The sequence below is a fragment of the Anomaloglossus baeobatrachus genome, chromosome 11 (genome assembly GCF_048569485.1).
Source record: "Anomaloglossus baeobatrachus isolate aAnoBae1 chromosome 11, aAnoBae1.hap1, whole genome shotgun sequence".
NCBI lineage: Eukaryota > Metazoa > Chordata > Amphibia > Anura > Aromobatidae > Anomaloglossus > Anomaloglossus baeobatrachus.
Window position 1 is genome coordinate 153,683,530 of NC_134363.1, and position 15,542 is coordinate 153,699,071.

Here is a 15,542-nt window from a genome sequence, read left to right on the forward strand (position 1 = left end):
ATCCTTTTGATACCCCAATACTCATATACTAATGGGAGCAATTAGCGCTCACCAATCACCAGGGTTTTCCTATATAATCTAAAGCCAGTGCTATACTGGCACTATCAGGCTGATTCTATACATACCTTTAGTTTTCAGCTAGGATGTATAGGTTTTGAAACACAAACAAGTAAAACTTGTAAAATGAACAGTTTTTTTTGATTGGCAGCAGCTGCCAATCAGCTGATAGCTGGGATGGAGATTGATAGTTATTCCCGACCCCCTGCCTATCCATTATAGAAGGTTGTGGCTATAAATCATGGTGGCAAGAAGGACCTGTGCTGATGTCATACCCATGTGCCTAGAAGGGGCGGGACCTCAGCCAACAGAAAAATAATGTTGCTTCCTGGTATCAGCTATGTTGGCTGAAGCCCCGCCCCTTCTGGTCACATGGGTATGACATCAGTACAGGTCCGTCTAGCCACAACCATTAATAAAATTCCTCTATAATGGAATTAGCATAAATAGGGAGAGTAAGGACAGGCGGGGGTTGGGAATCACTATGAATACCCACCCCAGCTATTAGCTGCTGCAGCTGCTGTCACTCAAAAAACTGTTCATTTTACAAGCTTTACTTGCTTGAATTTTAAAACCTATACATCCAATCTCACAACTAAAGGTATGTATAGAATTGGCCTGATAGTGCCAGTATAGCGCTAGCTTTAGATTATATAGGAAAATCCTGGTGATTGGTGCGCTTTAAGAGTGCACATTGAGGTTTTTGGAGCAGAAACGGAGCGAAAACTCTCCAAATCCTCCTCAAAAATGCAAATGAGTTTTTACTTCGTTTCTGCTCCAAAACCTCAGCAAAAAGATTCAGTATGAATATCTGGGGTTCTGAAAATTAAAAAAGAAAAGATCTGGGGAGTTACACCATATAACTCCCCAGATCTTTTCTTTTTTAATTTTCAGAACCCCAGATATTCTCACTGAATCTTTTTGCTGAGGTTTTGGAGCAGAAACGAAGTAAAAACTCATTTGCATTTTTGAGGAGGATTTGGAGAGTTTTCGCTCCGTTTCTGCTCCAAAAACCTCAATGTGCACTCTTAAAGCGCACCAATCACCAGGATTTTCCTATATAATCTAAAGCTAGCGCTATACTGGCACTATCAGGCCAATTCTATACATACCTTTAGTTGTGAGATTGGATGTATAGGTTTTGAAATTCAAGCAAGTAAAGCTTGTAAAATGAACAGTTTTTTGAGTGACAGCAGCTGCAGCAGCTAATAGCTGGGGTGGGTATTCATAGTGATTCCCAACCCCCGCCTGTCCTTACTCTCCCTATTTATGCTAATTCCATTATAGAGGAATTTTATTAATGGTTGTGGCTAGACGGACCTGTACTGATGTCATACCCATGTGACCAGAAGGGGCGGGGCTTCAGCCAACATAGCTGATACCAGGAAGCAACATTATTTTTCTGTTGGCTGAGGTCCCGCCCCTTCTAGGCACATGGGTATGACATCAGCACAGGTCCTTCTTGCCACCATGATTTATAGCCACAACCTTCTATAATGGATAGGCAGGGGGTCGGGAATAACTATCAATCTCCATCCCAGCTATCAGCTGATTGGCAGCTGCTGCCAATCAAAAAAAACTGTTCATTTTACAAGTTTTACTTGTTTGTGTTTCAAAACCTATACATCCTAGCTGAAAACTAAAGGTATGTATAGAATTGGCCTGATAGTGCCAGTATAGCGCTAGCTTTAGATTATATAGGAAAATCCTGGTGATTGGTGCGCTTTAAGAGTGCACATTGAGGTTTTTGGAGCAGAAACGGAGCGAAAACTCTCCAAATCCTCCTCAAAAATGCAAATGAGTTTTTACTTCGTTTCTGCTCCAAAACCTCAGCAAAAAGATTCAGTATGAATATCTGGGGTTCTGAAAATTAAAAAAGAAAAGATCTGGGGAGTTATATGGTGTATCACATGTTATCTCTCAGCCAGTTAACTTTTCGGGGCATCACAAGGATTTTTTTAATGGCTGCTGGTAAAGTGGTGAGGATTCCTTAAATAATATCTTTGTAAGAATGAGAACTTAGATTTTTGTTTTTGTATTAATTGTTTTTTTGTTTTATATTCCAGTTAATATAATCCGTCCACAACGGAAAATTGATTCACTGAAGGATGGGTCTGAGGTAAGAGGCTGAAAATGGGGAAAAAAAACAACCCAAACAGAAACCACCCCCCCCCGCATTGTTTCACACGGTATCTGTAAAATTTTACTTATAGGAAAATGTATACTAGAATCTATACAGGCTCCACTGAGAGCACCCCAAAATTTACTTCCGATAATGATGAATATTTTTTTCGCCATAATGATGCCATTTGTTACTGTTTTTAATCTAAATATGTTCTTATTCATTTAATATATCTTCATAGGGTCGCTACTCGCACGAACAGTGCGGCATTCAGGTTACTCATTACTTTGCGAGTTTTACCCCATTGACTTGCATTGAACACGCTATTCGGAATGCATACGCGATTATTAGATAGTAGGGATTATCGGATATCAGAAATATTCGGCAATACTTCGCTTCGCGAATATTCGACGAATAGGTCGCCACTATGCGAATATTCGATGCGCAATGTAAGTCTATGGGAAGCCCGAATAGTTGCTAGTCGGCAACTATTCGGGTTTCCCAAGACTTACATTGCGCATCGAATATTCGCAAATAGTCGAATATTGGCGACTTATTCGTCGAATTTGGGCGTAGCCGAATATTCGAGGTATTCGATCATCCCTATTAGACAGTACTCATGAGTATTGCGAATCCAAGTATTTCAAAACTCAATCATCATTAGCACCAAGTCAGTGTAGAGCGTTGTAGAGTTTTCTCGCACTTTCTATATTACAATGGTGTTGACACTGGCCTCCGCTGGTTTGTCCATACTACAGTCCTTCGGTGATGGATTTATTGGACGCTTCTTCTTCTCGATACATATCGTCCACCTTCTATTAGAATATTGGATTATCAGGTTTTCCACTTGCCAGCTTAACATTTTGACTCTTAATATTTTCAGGACATTAAACCGGTCATTGATGGAATGGATGGCATTAAAATCTCACAGGGACTCAGCCTTCAGGACTTTGATCTCATCCGAGTGATCGGTAGAGGAAGCTACGCCAAAGTCCTTCTAGTACGGTTAAAAAAGAACGACCAGACGTACGCCATGAAGGTGGTGAAGAAGGAGCTGGTGCACGATGAAGAGGCGAGTGTAGAACGTTCCAAGAGAACTGTGCTAGTATTCCTCAGCTCTGGTGACCTCCATGGCCTCCGCTCAAGCTTTTCATTATGGTCAGCCGGTTGCTACCTCTGTGTACGGGCCAGTTAGGATAGTCATGTAGGTCCCATAATGGTGTAAAGAACCAGACAGGGTGATCATGACTAGTTTGTCATATATAGATTATTCTCAATCGATTTGCTCTCACAATCCTGTAGCATGGCCTACGCTGACCTGGTATTAGTGTCCTTTACATCGTTAATTACTGCAATAAATCGTTAGTCCCTTTCTTTTGCAGCCAACTAAACTCCAGTAACCTTTGTCGTGTAACAGATAATACTAATAGTGCAAAGCTGAGCAACCTGGGGCTCTACATAGATTTGTCAAAATGAACCACTTTAATGACCTATATGTTAAACATATTCCAGTAAACAATAAGGTAAAACTCAAAATTACTCATCCTGCCGAAAACAAGCCTTCATATGGTGATGGCGGCAGAAAAAGCAAAAGCTTATGGATCTTGGAAGCAGGAGGAAACTAAAAGTCCAAAAATAGAATTTCACCAAAGATAGAAGAAACACTGGGCACTATTTTTTCATAAACGACCAATCAAACTCCAATATCCACTAATCGTAACATCAGACCAAGGCTTTGCCTTGTTACACCTGTTCAGGTGTTTCAGCGTGTTCTAGAGTATGGATCTATTCGCCGGGGTGGACTCCAAAGCTGCAGAGCCGTAAAAATCCAAGAAATTGAAGAAACGAGGCACTCACAGTTTTGTAGATAATTTCAGAAGACTGATTTATTCGGGCATTAGACTGAATAAATCCGACATGGACAACGGCCGTTTCGCACCGATTGCTGATGCTTCCATGTGTCCGACAACGGCCGTTTCGCACCGATTGCCGATGCTTCCACGTGTCCGACAACGGCCGTTTCGCACCGATTGCCAAAGCTTTCACGGGTCCAAGGACCCGTGGAAGCTTCGGCAATCGGTGCGAAACGGCCGTTGTCCGTGTGCACGTCATTCCTGCACCCTCCCTCAATGCCTGAATGAATCAGTCTTCTGAAATTATCTACAAACTAGTGAGTGCCTCGTTTCTTCAATTTCAAAAATAAAAAATTGTCTGCAGCGGGAAGGCATTAAGGAGAATATGACATGAACAATAACAATTACAGGCAGGTTGGAGGATTTTTGATCCAGTGTGCCATATTTTAGCTTAAAAGGGTTGTCCAGTCTAAAATGACAAGTTGTGCAAGTGTACTGAGCGAGGCTGTGTCCATATAGTCAGATTGTGGCCGGCGTCTGCATACCGTGCTTCCCCCAAAAATAAGACGCTGTCTTTATATTTTTATTTGCCCCAAAAATGCACAAGGGCTTATTTTCGGGGCCGTGGCGTATTTTTAGGAAAACATGGTATCACACTCGCGACCAAGTGACCGCCATTCCCATCTCTCATATTGGAGAATCCTCACCACGCACAGTGTGCTAAATGTGAGGATTCATAGTCTGCAGTCACAAAGGGCGACACATAAAGGGACTGCAGACTTGTCATTTTAGACTGGACACCCCCTTTAATCATTACTGCTACATTTCTAGGGCCCCTGTAAGTTCTACTCAACTGAACTTGCATCAACATTGAAACTTGGTCATCTAAGGCTACTGTTACATATATCACGATGCCCACACCACTCGCATGTCTCCTCATAGGCAAATATAAAACTGAGATACTCTGTCCTTTTCACCTTCTTTACCATCCATTTGTGCCCCCTTCAGCTAATGCCAAATTAGTTGAGCTGTATTAACCTGTATTGGAACAAAAATGCACAGAATATGCAACATTTGCAGGAGGTCATTAAAAACATCCAGTGAAAGGTCCTCTTTTACAGGGAACCTGTCAAGTAAAAAAAAAAATGCTATTAACCTGCAGATAAACTCTACCGGTTTAATAGCATTCTGAAGCTGCCTGACCACCGTACTGAAAACCCAGCTGCTGGGAGGAAATTAACTTTATTCCTCCTGGCAGCTTCCGGATTTCAGTCATAAAGGCGCAGCTGCTACTCTCCATGTACTAAGTAGTGACTGAAACTGCTCAGGCCCTTTTTGAAGTTGTATATAGGCAAAAGATTCATCTGCAGGTTTTCCATACTTAATTTAGAGTGACCAAAACTTTTGATTTGTGTTTACAATCCACCTCATAATTGCTTCACTGTGTAAGTTAAAGCACAAGCCTTAAAGGGAATTTGTCAGCAGGTTTTTGCCACTTCATCTGAGAGCAGCATAATGTAGGCAAAGAGATACTGAATCCAATGATGTATCACTTACATTACTGGGCATAGCAGTTCTGATACAATCGGAACTCTTAGATTTAGCCATGTAGCAGAGCTGAGAGCTGTCCCCGCCCACACCAGGCTCTCTAGAGTGACACCTCACTGTCATTGTACAATCAGAGGAGGCGACGTGCGCATGACATTGTAGTCTTAAAAATGAGAAATGCTGCTGATAAAACAAACATGGCAAATAAACAACAGATTGGACCATGATAAGACAGACAGTATTTAATTCTTTGTGTTAACCCTTGCAGCATGCTGTCTTCAGCTTATATAGCAAAAACTTGCTGACAGATTCCCTTTTAAATAGTAGGTGTATGTGCCGCCCCTGCAGCAGTCGAACCGCCCGGATCCGGGGTCTGTTGTGGCTTGAGGGTCTCCGGACCCGGGGGCTCCTGGCCACTTCAACTGAAAAGGGGGTATTTACAGGGGATAAGAGTTCAGGACGCTACCCGTGGTTCGCGGTAAGGGGAGTACCGCCGCTGCCGATGGGAGTACCCGGGAGAGATGAAGTGGGGCAGCCAGATGACGTTCCCTTCACGGGTAGGGCAGGCCCTGGGACTCTGGAAGATGGCGGTGTAGGCGAGCGTGGTGCAGATTGGAAGCAGGGGAGGACAGCGTACTCACTCACGCATTGTTGGTAGTGATGAGACCGCAAAGCAGACTCTGACACAAAGGTAAACCAAGTCTCTGGGTGCCGATGCCACTTCAGGGGAGCTCGTCCGGGAGTCCGCTCCCGTTGGTATTGCTAGTGATCTGTTCCTTGCCTCCATGCACTGTATTTTAGATGTTCTGAGTGACCCCTATGCTTGAAGCTGTCGGGGTCCCGCTCTCCACTGTTAAGTAGGGAAGCTGTGCTCTTGATGGCTGACACTTGGGATTTCAGTGGGCCGCATAAGTTGGAAAGCCCTATCCCCCTCGTTGTGTTGATGTCTTCGATCTCTGACCTCTTGGGGAAAGTTCATAGAGACTATCCTCCACAGGTGAATTATCAGGTTGCGTGAAGCTACTCCCTGATTTACGGTCCAGTACCCCGCCGTGCTCGGTACCGGTCCGGTTACTAGCTACTCCGGTGCCGACCGTTCCCCTAAACTAAGCCTGGCACCCTTCTCCAGTACCCTGCGACCGGGTCTCCGACTCCTTCGGTCCCAGACCGCCATCTGCGACCTAGCTAACGTCTTCCAGGGAGCTCCAACTCCCCCTAGCTCCTCACTCTCTTGAGTACTACCACTCAACTGACCCTCCCACCAGTCTGCCTGACCCCTAGGCGGGTGGCCCTGTTCCAGCTAGACCACCCACTGGTGTGCCTGACCGGGTGTGGTGTAAGGTGTAACTAGGATTTGCATGCTGATGGAGCAATACCAAACGTTAGGATCCCAGAACCATGAGGGGTTGAGTCCTGAGCTAGACAAGACGTGCAGTACTCTGCGACACCCTTACTAGTTCAGGGGCGTCACATATACACAACGCAGTGTGCTTTTTTTCAATCTGGTCATAGATATTAGTGGAGCAAGTTGTTCACGCGTTACAAAACCTGTCTCCATACCAGTCTGTGGTTGCTTTACCCCTGAGTCCAACAATCTGTATGGCACACGTTGTCTGTGCTGTAGGCACGCGGTGTATGCCGCTAGTTTTCCTGATCCACTCTTGTAAAAATAACCTGGATGAGCAGCTCAGACGGCCGGGCAGACAGTGGCGAGGCCGTCTCCTCTGCGGAGCGGTCACTCTCCATATGTGTATCCTGCACACACGGGAGAATGCAATGAATCCATGTCGGCATTGCCAGTGTATGACAGATTGACCTACCCTGCTCAGTAAATTACTGTCCGTTTCATCTCGATTATGTGCATTATTTTAATGTAATTTCTGTTTTCAGGATATTGACTGGGTTCAAACAGAGAAGCACGTCTTTGAGCAGGCTTCCAATAACCCCTTTCTGGTCGGTCTGCACTCCTGCTTCCAGACGCCAAGCCGGTAAGCGATGACGTGATTGCCTTTCCTTCTAATGGTGATGAGTATGTCACAGCCCGGCTAGAAGCATCAAAGTGACTGGGAAGATGCAGCCATTTGGTGTTGGGTGTAATTATCCCGTTCTACACTCCACTTTATTTGGGTACTTCCAGGTAATAAAATGTATTTGGGGGATATGGTAAGATAGCAGCGTTGCATTTTTTGGATTTATTACCTTATGCAAACAGAGCGCATAGATACAAGGACAGCAGTATGTGCCTGTATGGAAATCACAGATTTATCAGGAGTCCGTAGAACACTATGGGAAACATTGATCTGTCACCAGATTTCATAATATACAAAGCATACATTACTACATTTTATATATTTTACTTATACAGTGTGTCCACCCCTATCCTGTCCACCGCCATTAACTTGAGAACGGCGGCAGCTATAGGCATAGAAGTGGTGTCTAGGTATAGTAAAAGTATCCATGCGCTACGCAATGAAAACGCCTATATCGCCACCTGGTGGAAAACAACGGAGTTAGCATTTTTATCTCGAAAACGGAACAAGATAGAGAAAAAAAAGTGAATTACAAAGTTGCAGGGCATCATCAATTCAATACGAATCGACACCTTGCATACAGAAATGCTATGATTAGAACGTGTAAAACTCACAAGGCTGCGGACGTGAAGCGATACCTCATGGAGACCTTCCTACAAGTCATTCGGTATGGTGGCTGTGAGGAGTGGCCTCCACGCTCACCTGACCTGACCCCATTGGACTTCTTTTTTTTCTGTGAGGTCACATCAAACAGCAGGTGTATGCGACCCCTCCACCAACATTGCAGGACCTACGACGACGTATGACAGATGCTTGTGCAAACGTGTCCCCTACCATATTGCACAACGTGCAGCAAGATACAGTATGCTGTGCAGAGTCCAGATGTGCATTGCAGCTGACGGGGGCCACTTTGAGCATCAAAGTTAAATGAGCGCCATATGCGTGACCAGCATTCAGTGTTTTGGGGGGTCATGGGTTTCATAGCATTTCTGTATGCAAGGTGTCAATTTGTATTGAATTGATGATGCCCTACAACTTTGTAATTCACTTTTTTTCTCTATCTCAGTCCGTTTTCGAGATAAAAATGCTAACGCCGTTGTTTTCCACCAGGTGGCGCTATAGGTGGTTTCATTTCATAGCACATGGGTACTTTACTATACCTAGACACCACCTCTCTGCCTATAGCTGTCGCCGTTCTCAAGAAAATAGCGGTGCACAGGATATGGGTGGACACACTGTACAACGCCATTAATTTTATAGCACTTTATAGACATTATCATCACTGTTCACACTGGGGCTGAAAATCTAAATTCCCCTAGCAGTAAGGCTATGTGCCCACGCTGCGGAAAATGCGCGGATTTTGCCGCGGATTTCTCACGGAAAAGCCGCGGATTTTCCGAAAATCTGCAGCACAGCTACTCCCCAGCCATTTCTATGGCATTTGGGAAATGCTGTGCCCACGCTGCGGATTTTTCCGCAGCGGCAATCGTGCGGATTTCCGTGCGGAAAAATCTGCAGCATGTCAATTATTGTAGCGGATTTCTCCGCCGGGTCCCATATACTTACCTGCCTTGATAGAGACCCGAGTCACTTCTCCGTCCGGTGTACAGCAGCGCGGTGGATCCAGCCAGGTACAGGAAGGAAGAGGTGGGCGGAGCCTGCACGAGCTCCGGTCATGTGACAGCCGGAGCTAGTTCAAGCCCGCCCACCTCCAGCACAGTGAACCAGACGCTGCCTGACAGTGACCCGGCCGCCGGAAAGCGAGGTGCTGCATGATGGAGGTAAGTATAAACTTCCCCGATCACTGCAGCACTTGTTCTGCATTGAGGATGCAGTGCCGAAGTCATGGTACTGTATCCTCAATGCAGAAAGCCCGCACCATATCCACAGGACAATCCGCAGCATGGAAACAGACAGAAGTTGTGGTGCTGTTTCCTGGGAGCACCTGCGGAATGTCATGCGGATATATCCGCAGGACACTTTCCCCGTGGGCACATAGCCTAAGTCTTTGGAGGAAACCGTCACAATCATGGGGAGCACATACAAACTCCTTGCAGATGGATATGATCACAGGACCCCCGCACTGTAAAGCAGCTGTACTAATCACTGAGCCACAGTGCTAGATCTTCGGCCAGATGAGGCTGTTGTATTTACTTTTAAAATTTTAGGATTAAAGGATTATACAGCCAGTCTAACATGGGTTATAATCATCATATAATTATCATTCACTTTCCGCCCACTTAGCTTGATTGACAGCTACTCAGTGCTCCTCCTCCCTGCTGTTACTGAGATCTCGCACTGCTCAGTACAAGCTGAGCAGTGTTTACATCGGGTGAGCGGAGACTGAATAGATTTGGAATCATGAACACTCTCTATAGGTGGACTCATTTTAATATCTGAAAATATGTCAAAATTGCTGTATAATCCAAAGTAAATGTGCCAGTACCATCAGGTTTAAGCAATATATATAGTTCTTATTGTGAAATCTGATCAACTTTAGAGGGTTTGCCATGAATTTAAAAAAAACTTATTATGCTGAGCCTTCGTGGTGTACATTTCTGTGTCTGATTTTCTGATCTGAGATCTCATGGGCCAGGCTGTACAGAAGTGTGCGACCCATATTATATCATATTCATATATAATTAGTGTGTGTGTATATATGTATGTATATATGTGTGTGTGTGTGTATGTGTGTAATAAATATATATAATATATATATATATATATATATATATATATATATATATATATATATATATATATATATATATATATATATATATATATATATATATATATATATATATATATATATATATATATATATATATATATATATATATATATATATATATATATATATATATATATACACACAGTGCCTACAAGTAGTATTCAACCCCCTGCAGATTTCGCAGGTTTGATAAGATGCAAATAAGTTAGAGCCTGCAACCTTCAAACAAGAGCAGGATTTATTAACAGATGCATAAATCTTACAAACCAACAAGTTATGTTGCTCAGTTAAATTTTAATAAATTTTCAACATAAAAGTGTGGGTCAATTATTATTCAACCCCTAGGTTTAATATTTTGTGGAATAACCCTTGTTTGCAATTACAGCTAATAATCGTCATTTATAAGACCTGATCAGGCCGGCACAGGTCTCTGGAGTTATCTTGGCCCACTCCTCCATGCAGATCTTCTCCAAGTTATCTAGGTTCTTTGGGTGTCTCATGTGGACTTTAATCTTGAGCTCCTTCCACAAGTTTTCAATTGGGTTAAGGTCAGGAGACTGACTAGGCCACTGCAACACCTTGATTTTTTCCCTCTTGAACCAGGCCTTGGTTTTCTTGGCTGTGTGCTTTGGGTCGTTGTCTTGTTGGAAGATGAAATGACGACCCATCTTAAGATCCTTGATGGAGGAGCGGAGGTTCTTGGCCAAAATCTCCAGGTAGGCCGTGCTATCCATCTTCCCATGGATGCGGACCAGATGGCCAGGCCCCTTGGCTGAGAAACAGCCCCACAGCATGATGCTGCCACCACCATGCTTGACTGTAGGGATGGTATTCTTGGGGTTGTATGCAGTGCCATCCAGTCTCCAAACGTCACGTGTGTGGTTGGCACCAATGATCTCGATCTTGGTCTCATCAGACCAGAGAACCTTGAACCAGTCTGTCTCAGAGTCCTCCAAGTGATCATGAGCAAACTGTAGACGAGCCTTGACATGACGCTTTGAAAGTAAAGGTAGCTTACGGGCTCGTCTGGAATATATATAATGTCAGAGAGAGAAATAATTTTGTGTGTGTATATATGCGATATTAAAAAAATCTAATTTTTATTTTATGGTTTTAATGACTTTTTCCTATTTTTTTTTTTTTTTTTTTTTTTTTTTTAATATATTTAGGTTGTTTTTGGTTATAGAGTATGTAAATGGAGGTGACCTCATGTTTCATATGCAACGACAAAGAAAGCTCCCCGAGGAACATGCCAGGTATGGTGCTTCTACTATGGGGAGTAATGGGGGATGCAATCCAGATTATTGCCGAATTTCCTAGGAAGTTAAAGTGGTTTTCCCATGAACCAATTTAATTTTAAAGTTTATTTTAATCAATTTTAATCAATAAATCTTGGAATAATAATTTTAAAGGGAACCAATCATCAGGATTTTCGTGTATAAGCTGCAGCCAGTGCAGTACTGGCACTATCATGCACAGTGTGTACATACCATTGGGGTGCAGCTCGGGTGTTTAGTTAGTGAAATTCATCTTTATAAAGTTTGAAATTTCGTGCACTTTTTGATTGACGTGTGCACCTCTCTGTTAATGTCCGGGCGGGTTATGCAGGAGTTCCCCGCCCCCCCACCAGCCTGTTCCTCCCTCTCTCCTGATGTCCGGGCGGGTTATGCACGTGTTCCCCGCCCCCCCGCGCCGCCTGTTCCTCCCTCCCTCCCTCCGGCTGTATGTAAATATCTAATCTTCAGAAACATGGCGCCGGAGTGGGCCTCTGCGCATAGCGCTTATCTCCGGCGCCATGTTTCTGAAGTCCGCATTACACAGCTTGGTGTCTGCAGACTGCAGAACAGCTGATCGGAGGACGCGATCAGCTGTAGCTATGATGACGTGCCGCCTCAGGACACCGGGCCAGGACAACAGCCTGCCAGCGACATCGGGGGTCAGGTGAGGTAAGTTCACAATGGACTCACATGACCCCGTGACGGCAGTGCTGCGAGACCCGGTCACGGTAGTGATATCGCGTCCTCCGATCAGCTGTTCTGCAGTCTGCAGACACCAAGCTGTGTAATGCGGGGGCTTCAGAAACATGGCGCCGGAGATAAGCGCTGTGCGCAGAGGCCCACTCCGGCGCCATGTTTCTGAAGATTAGATATTTACATACAGCCGGAGGGAGGGAGGAACAGGCAGCGCGGGGGGGCGGGGAACACGTGCATAACCCGGCCGGACATCAGGAGAGAGGGAGGAACAGGCTGGTGGGGGGGCGGGGAACTCCTGCATAACCCGCCCGGACATTAACAGAGAGGTGCACACGTCAATCAAAAAGTGCACGAAATTTCAAACTTTATAAAGATGAATTTCACTGCCTAAACACCCGAGCTGCACCCCAATGGTATGTACACACTGTGCATGATAGTGCCAGCACTGCACTGGCTGCAGCTTATACACGAAAATCCTGATGATTGGTTCCCTTTAAGATGTGTTTAAATAAAAAGTCCCTGTGCTGAGATCTTATATATGTGTCCCTGCTGTGTACTGTGTAATGGCTGTGTCTAACCATACAGTGACAGGGTCTGATCATACCACAGCTCCTGGGCTGGGGAAGAAGTAAGAATATATAGTTGTGACAGCACGGGATCACATCTGATTCTTTCTGTGAGGTAAAGCATTTCCCTGCCTGTTTGTTGTTTTATTTTTATATAAATATTTTACCTCAATGGAAGAATTATTTTTGATCTTGTGCTGCAACATCTGTATGCTCTTTTGCATCCTCACCTACTCAGGAGATGTGGTATGATCAGACCATGCTCCTGTACAGTCAGACACAGCCATTACACAGCACACAGCAGGGGGGGATATATAAGATTATCTCAGCACAACTTTTTTTTTTTTTTTTAATTATTATTCCAAGATCTGTTGATCTAAAATAAACTTTGTTTTTGGGGGAAAACTCCTTTTAAGCTAAATTACCTAACATTACATTTTGGTGAGCGTTGGGAAACTGGAGAGAACATAGTGCAGATGATACATAAGCTGACGGCCTTAGTGCTGATTTTGCTGCATGTTATGTATTCCAATCACTGGCGCTTTTTAATAGTTTGGTGTTCCTGGGGTGCAGTACGGCTGTAGAACAGATTACCTCCTTACTCAAGGGCTGAATGAGAGCAATCCATATATACTAAAGAGTGAATCCTGTCACACTCATGGCCAACATGAAAAATACCAAAACTGGGAAGCCAACATGTTTCAGAACCAGCCATGATCCAAGTTCAGGAGGAATAAATTTACCATTGTTTTTGTTTGTAGGTTTTATGCTGCTGAAATCTGTATTGCCCTCAACTTTCTGCATGAGCGAGGGATCATTTACAGAGACCTAAAGCTTGACAATGTTCTCTTGGATGCAGACGGTCACATCAAACTAACGGATTATGGCATGTGTAAGGTGAGAAGATCATGGGCCTTTAAGAGAATCTGTCACCGGTAGAGACAGATATCCTGATTCCAGCGATGTCTCACTTGCTGGGCTGCTTCCTGTAGTTTTTATGAAATCACTGTTTTATCTGATTTAGCTCTAACTGTACTCTGATTGCTGAGCGCTGTATAACCGCACCCACACCACTGATTGGCAACTTTCTATTTATGCACTGTACACAGTTTACTAATCAGTTGTGGGGGTGGGGCTATGCATACCTCATGAATATGGAGGATTACACAGCAGAAGGTTTACTAATCTTTTGATAAAATCACTGTTTTATCAGCAGATTATCAACACGACAGCATGCACCTCAGTAAGTGACATCTCTGGAATCAGGGTGTCTGCCCCTACATTATGCTACTCTCAGATTAGGTGGCAAAAAGATTCCTTTTAATTATTTTTACCTGATGTAAAGAAAGAGGAGATTGGGGTTTTGCGGGAACTAAAGACGCTTTTACATGGACCGTAAATCAGCTGATCATTGGGTCATGTAGACGTGAACAGGCAAATTCTAGTTTGCTGAGTGATTCAATACTTTGTGGGCCTAAAAGTGATTTTAGTTGGCAGCACATCTCCCCATGTAAACGGAATGTGCTGCTGACAATTATTGACATCTCCAAGATCCTATCCAAAATGTATCAGATGTAATAATACTAGCAAATACCTCCAATTAGAAATGTAGTAGAGTTCTCCTGATTATAGCCATGTCTTACCTCATGTGCCGGGCATTGCAGCTTGGGTATCCATGGTTACGTCCACTCATAGTGAGTTAGTTGCTCATGGTTATAACCTTGGATACCTAAGGTCCTGCAATGCCATGCACATGAGGTAAGAGACATGGCTATATCAGGAGAAGTATACTACATTTCTAATTGGAGATATTTGCTAATATTATTGTTACACCTACTACATATTGGGATTGGATATTGGAGATGGGAATACCCCTTTAACTGTATGCGGACATTTCATATTGGCTGGTGTAAAAGGCCTTTAGATGAGTCTGTCATCTGTATTGATTTGCCTTAAAGGGGTTGTGAAATTGTTTTTAAAAAATGTCCATCTGGACCGAACAAGAAGTACAAAGGCCAAACTTCCTGCTCAGCCCCAGACTGACAAGTAACTGGCTCTATATTCTCCATATTGCAACCAGCGCGTTAAACAAGTAATTGCCAAATGACACCTTGTGATGACCCTCACCACCTGTACGAAAATTAATTTACACTTTTGGAAACCATTTAAATTAAAGTATTCATTTTTATAGTCAAAATTATTTTTGTAATGAAAGTTCAATAAACTGTGGTCACTGTCCGTCTGTTACAGGAGGGTCTGGGACCGGGGGACACGACAAGCACTTTCTGTGGAACGCCAAATTACATCGCTCCCGAAATCCTCCGAGGAGAGGAGTATGGTGAGTAACCGCTGCGGGTGTGATCTGGAATTAATCTGTACTAATCCCATCTGACCTTATTAATTCCTCGCTGCATGAATGAAAAAAATCAATAACAATTACTTCGTGGTGAAATTGATCAATTTAAATATTCTTGAAGTAATGATGACTAATATTTTAGTCTCCTATAATAATACAGACACTCAGCCGAGAAAGCGGAGAGAAGAATCACAATATTATTGTAACATTACAAAATTAACTTTTCCAGCAGAGATATCACTGATCCAAACATCATCTATTTTTTGTGTGTGCGTATATATGTGTGTGTGTATATATATGTAT

The 15,542-nt window shown here is 43.6% G+C and overlaps 1 protein-coding gene across 1 annotated transcript in view; it reads left to right on the forward strand.

Annotated features, from left to right (window-relative positions):
• Positions 1-15,542, forward strand: part of PRKCZ (protein kinase C zeta) — a 192,016-nt gene that overhangs the window by 137,316 nt on the left and 39,158 nt on the right. Inside the window, exons 9-14 of the mRNA XM_075328752.1 lie at positions 2,124-2,176; positions 3,063-3,251; positions 7,471-7,568; positions 11,514-11,600; positions 13,645-13,780; positions 15,134-15,221. Coding sequence (XP_075184867.1) covers positions 2,124-2,176; positions 3,063-3,251; positions 7,471-7,568; positions 11,514-11,600; positions 13,645-13,780; positions 15,134-15,221 — 651 coding nt within the window. The remainder of the gene's footprint in view (positions 1-2,123; positions 2,177-3,062; positions 3,252-7,470; positions 7,569-11,513; positions 11,601-13,644; positions 13,781-15,133; positions 15,222-15,542) is intronic.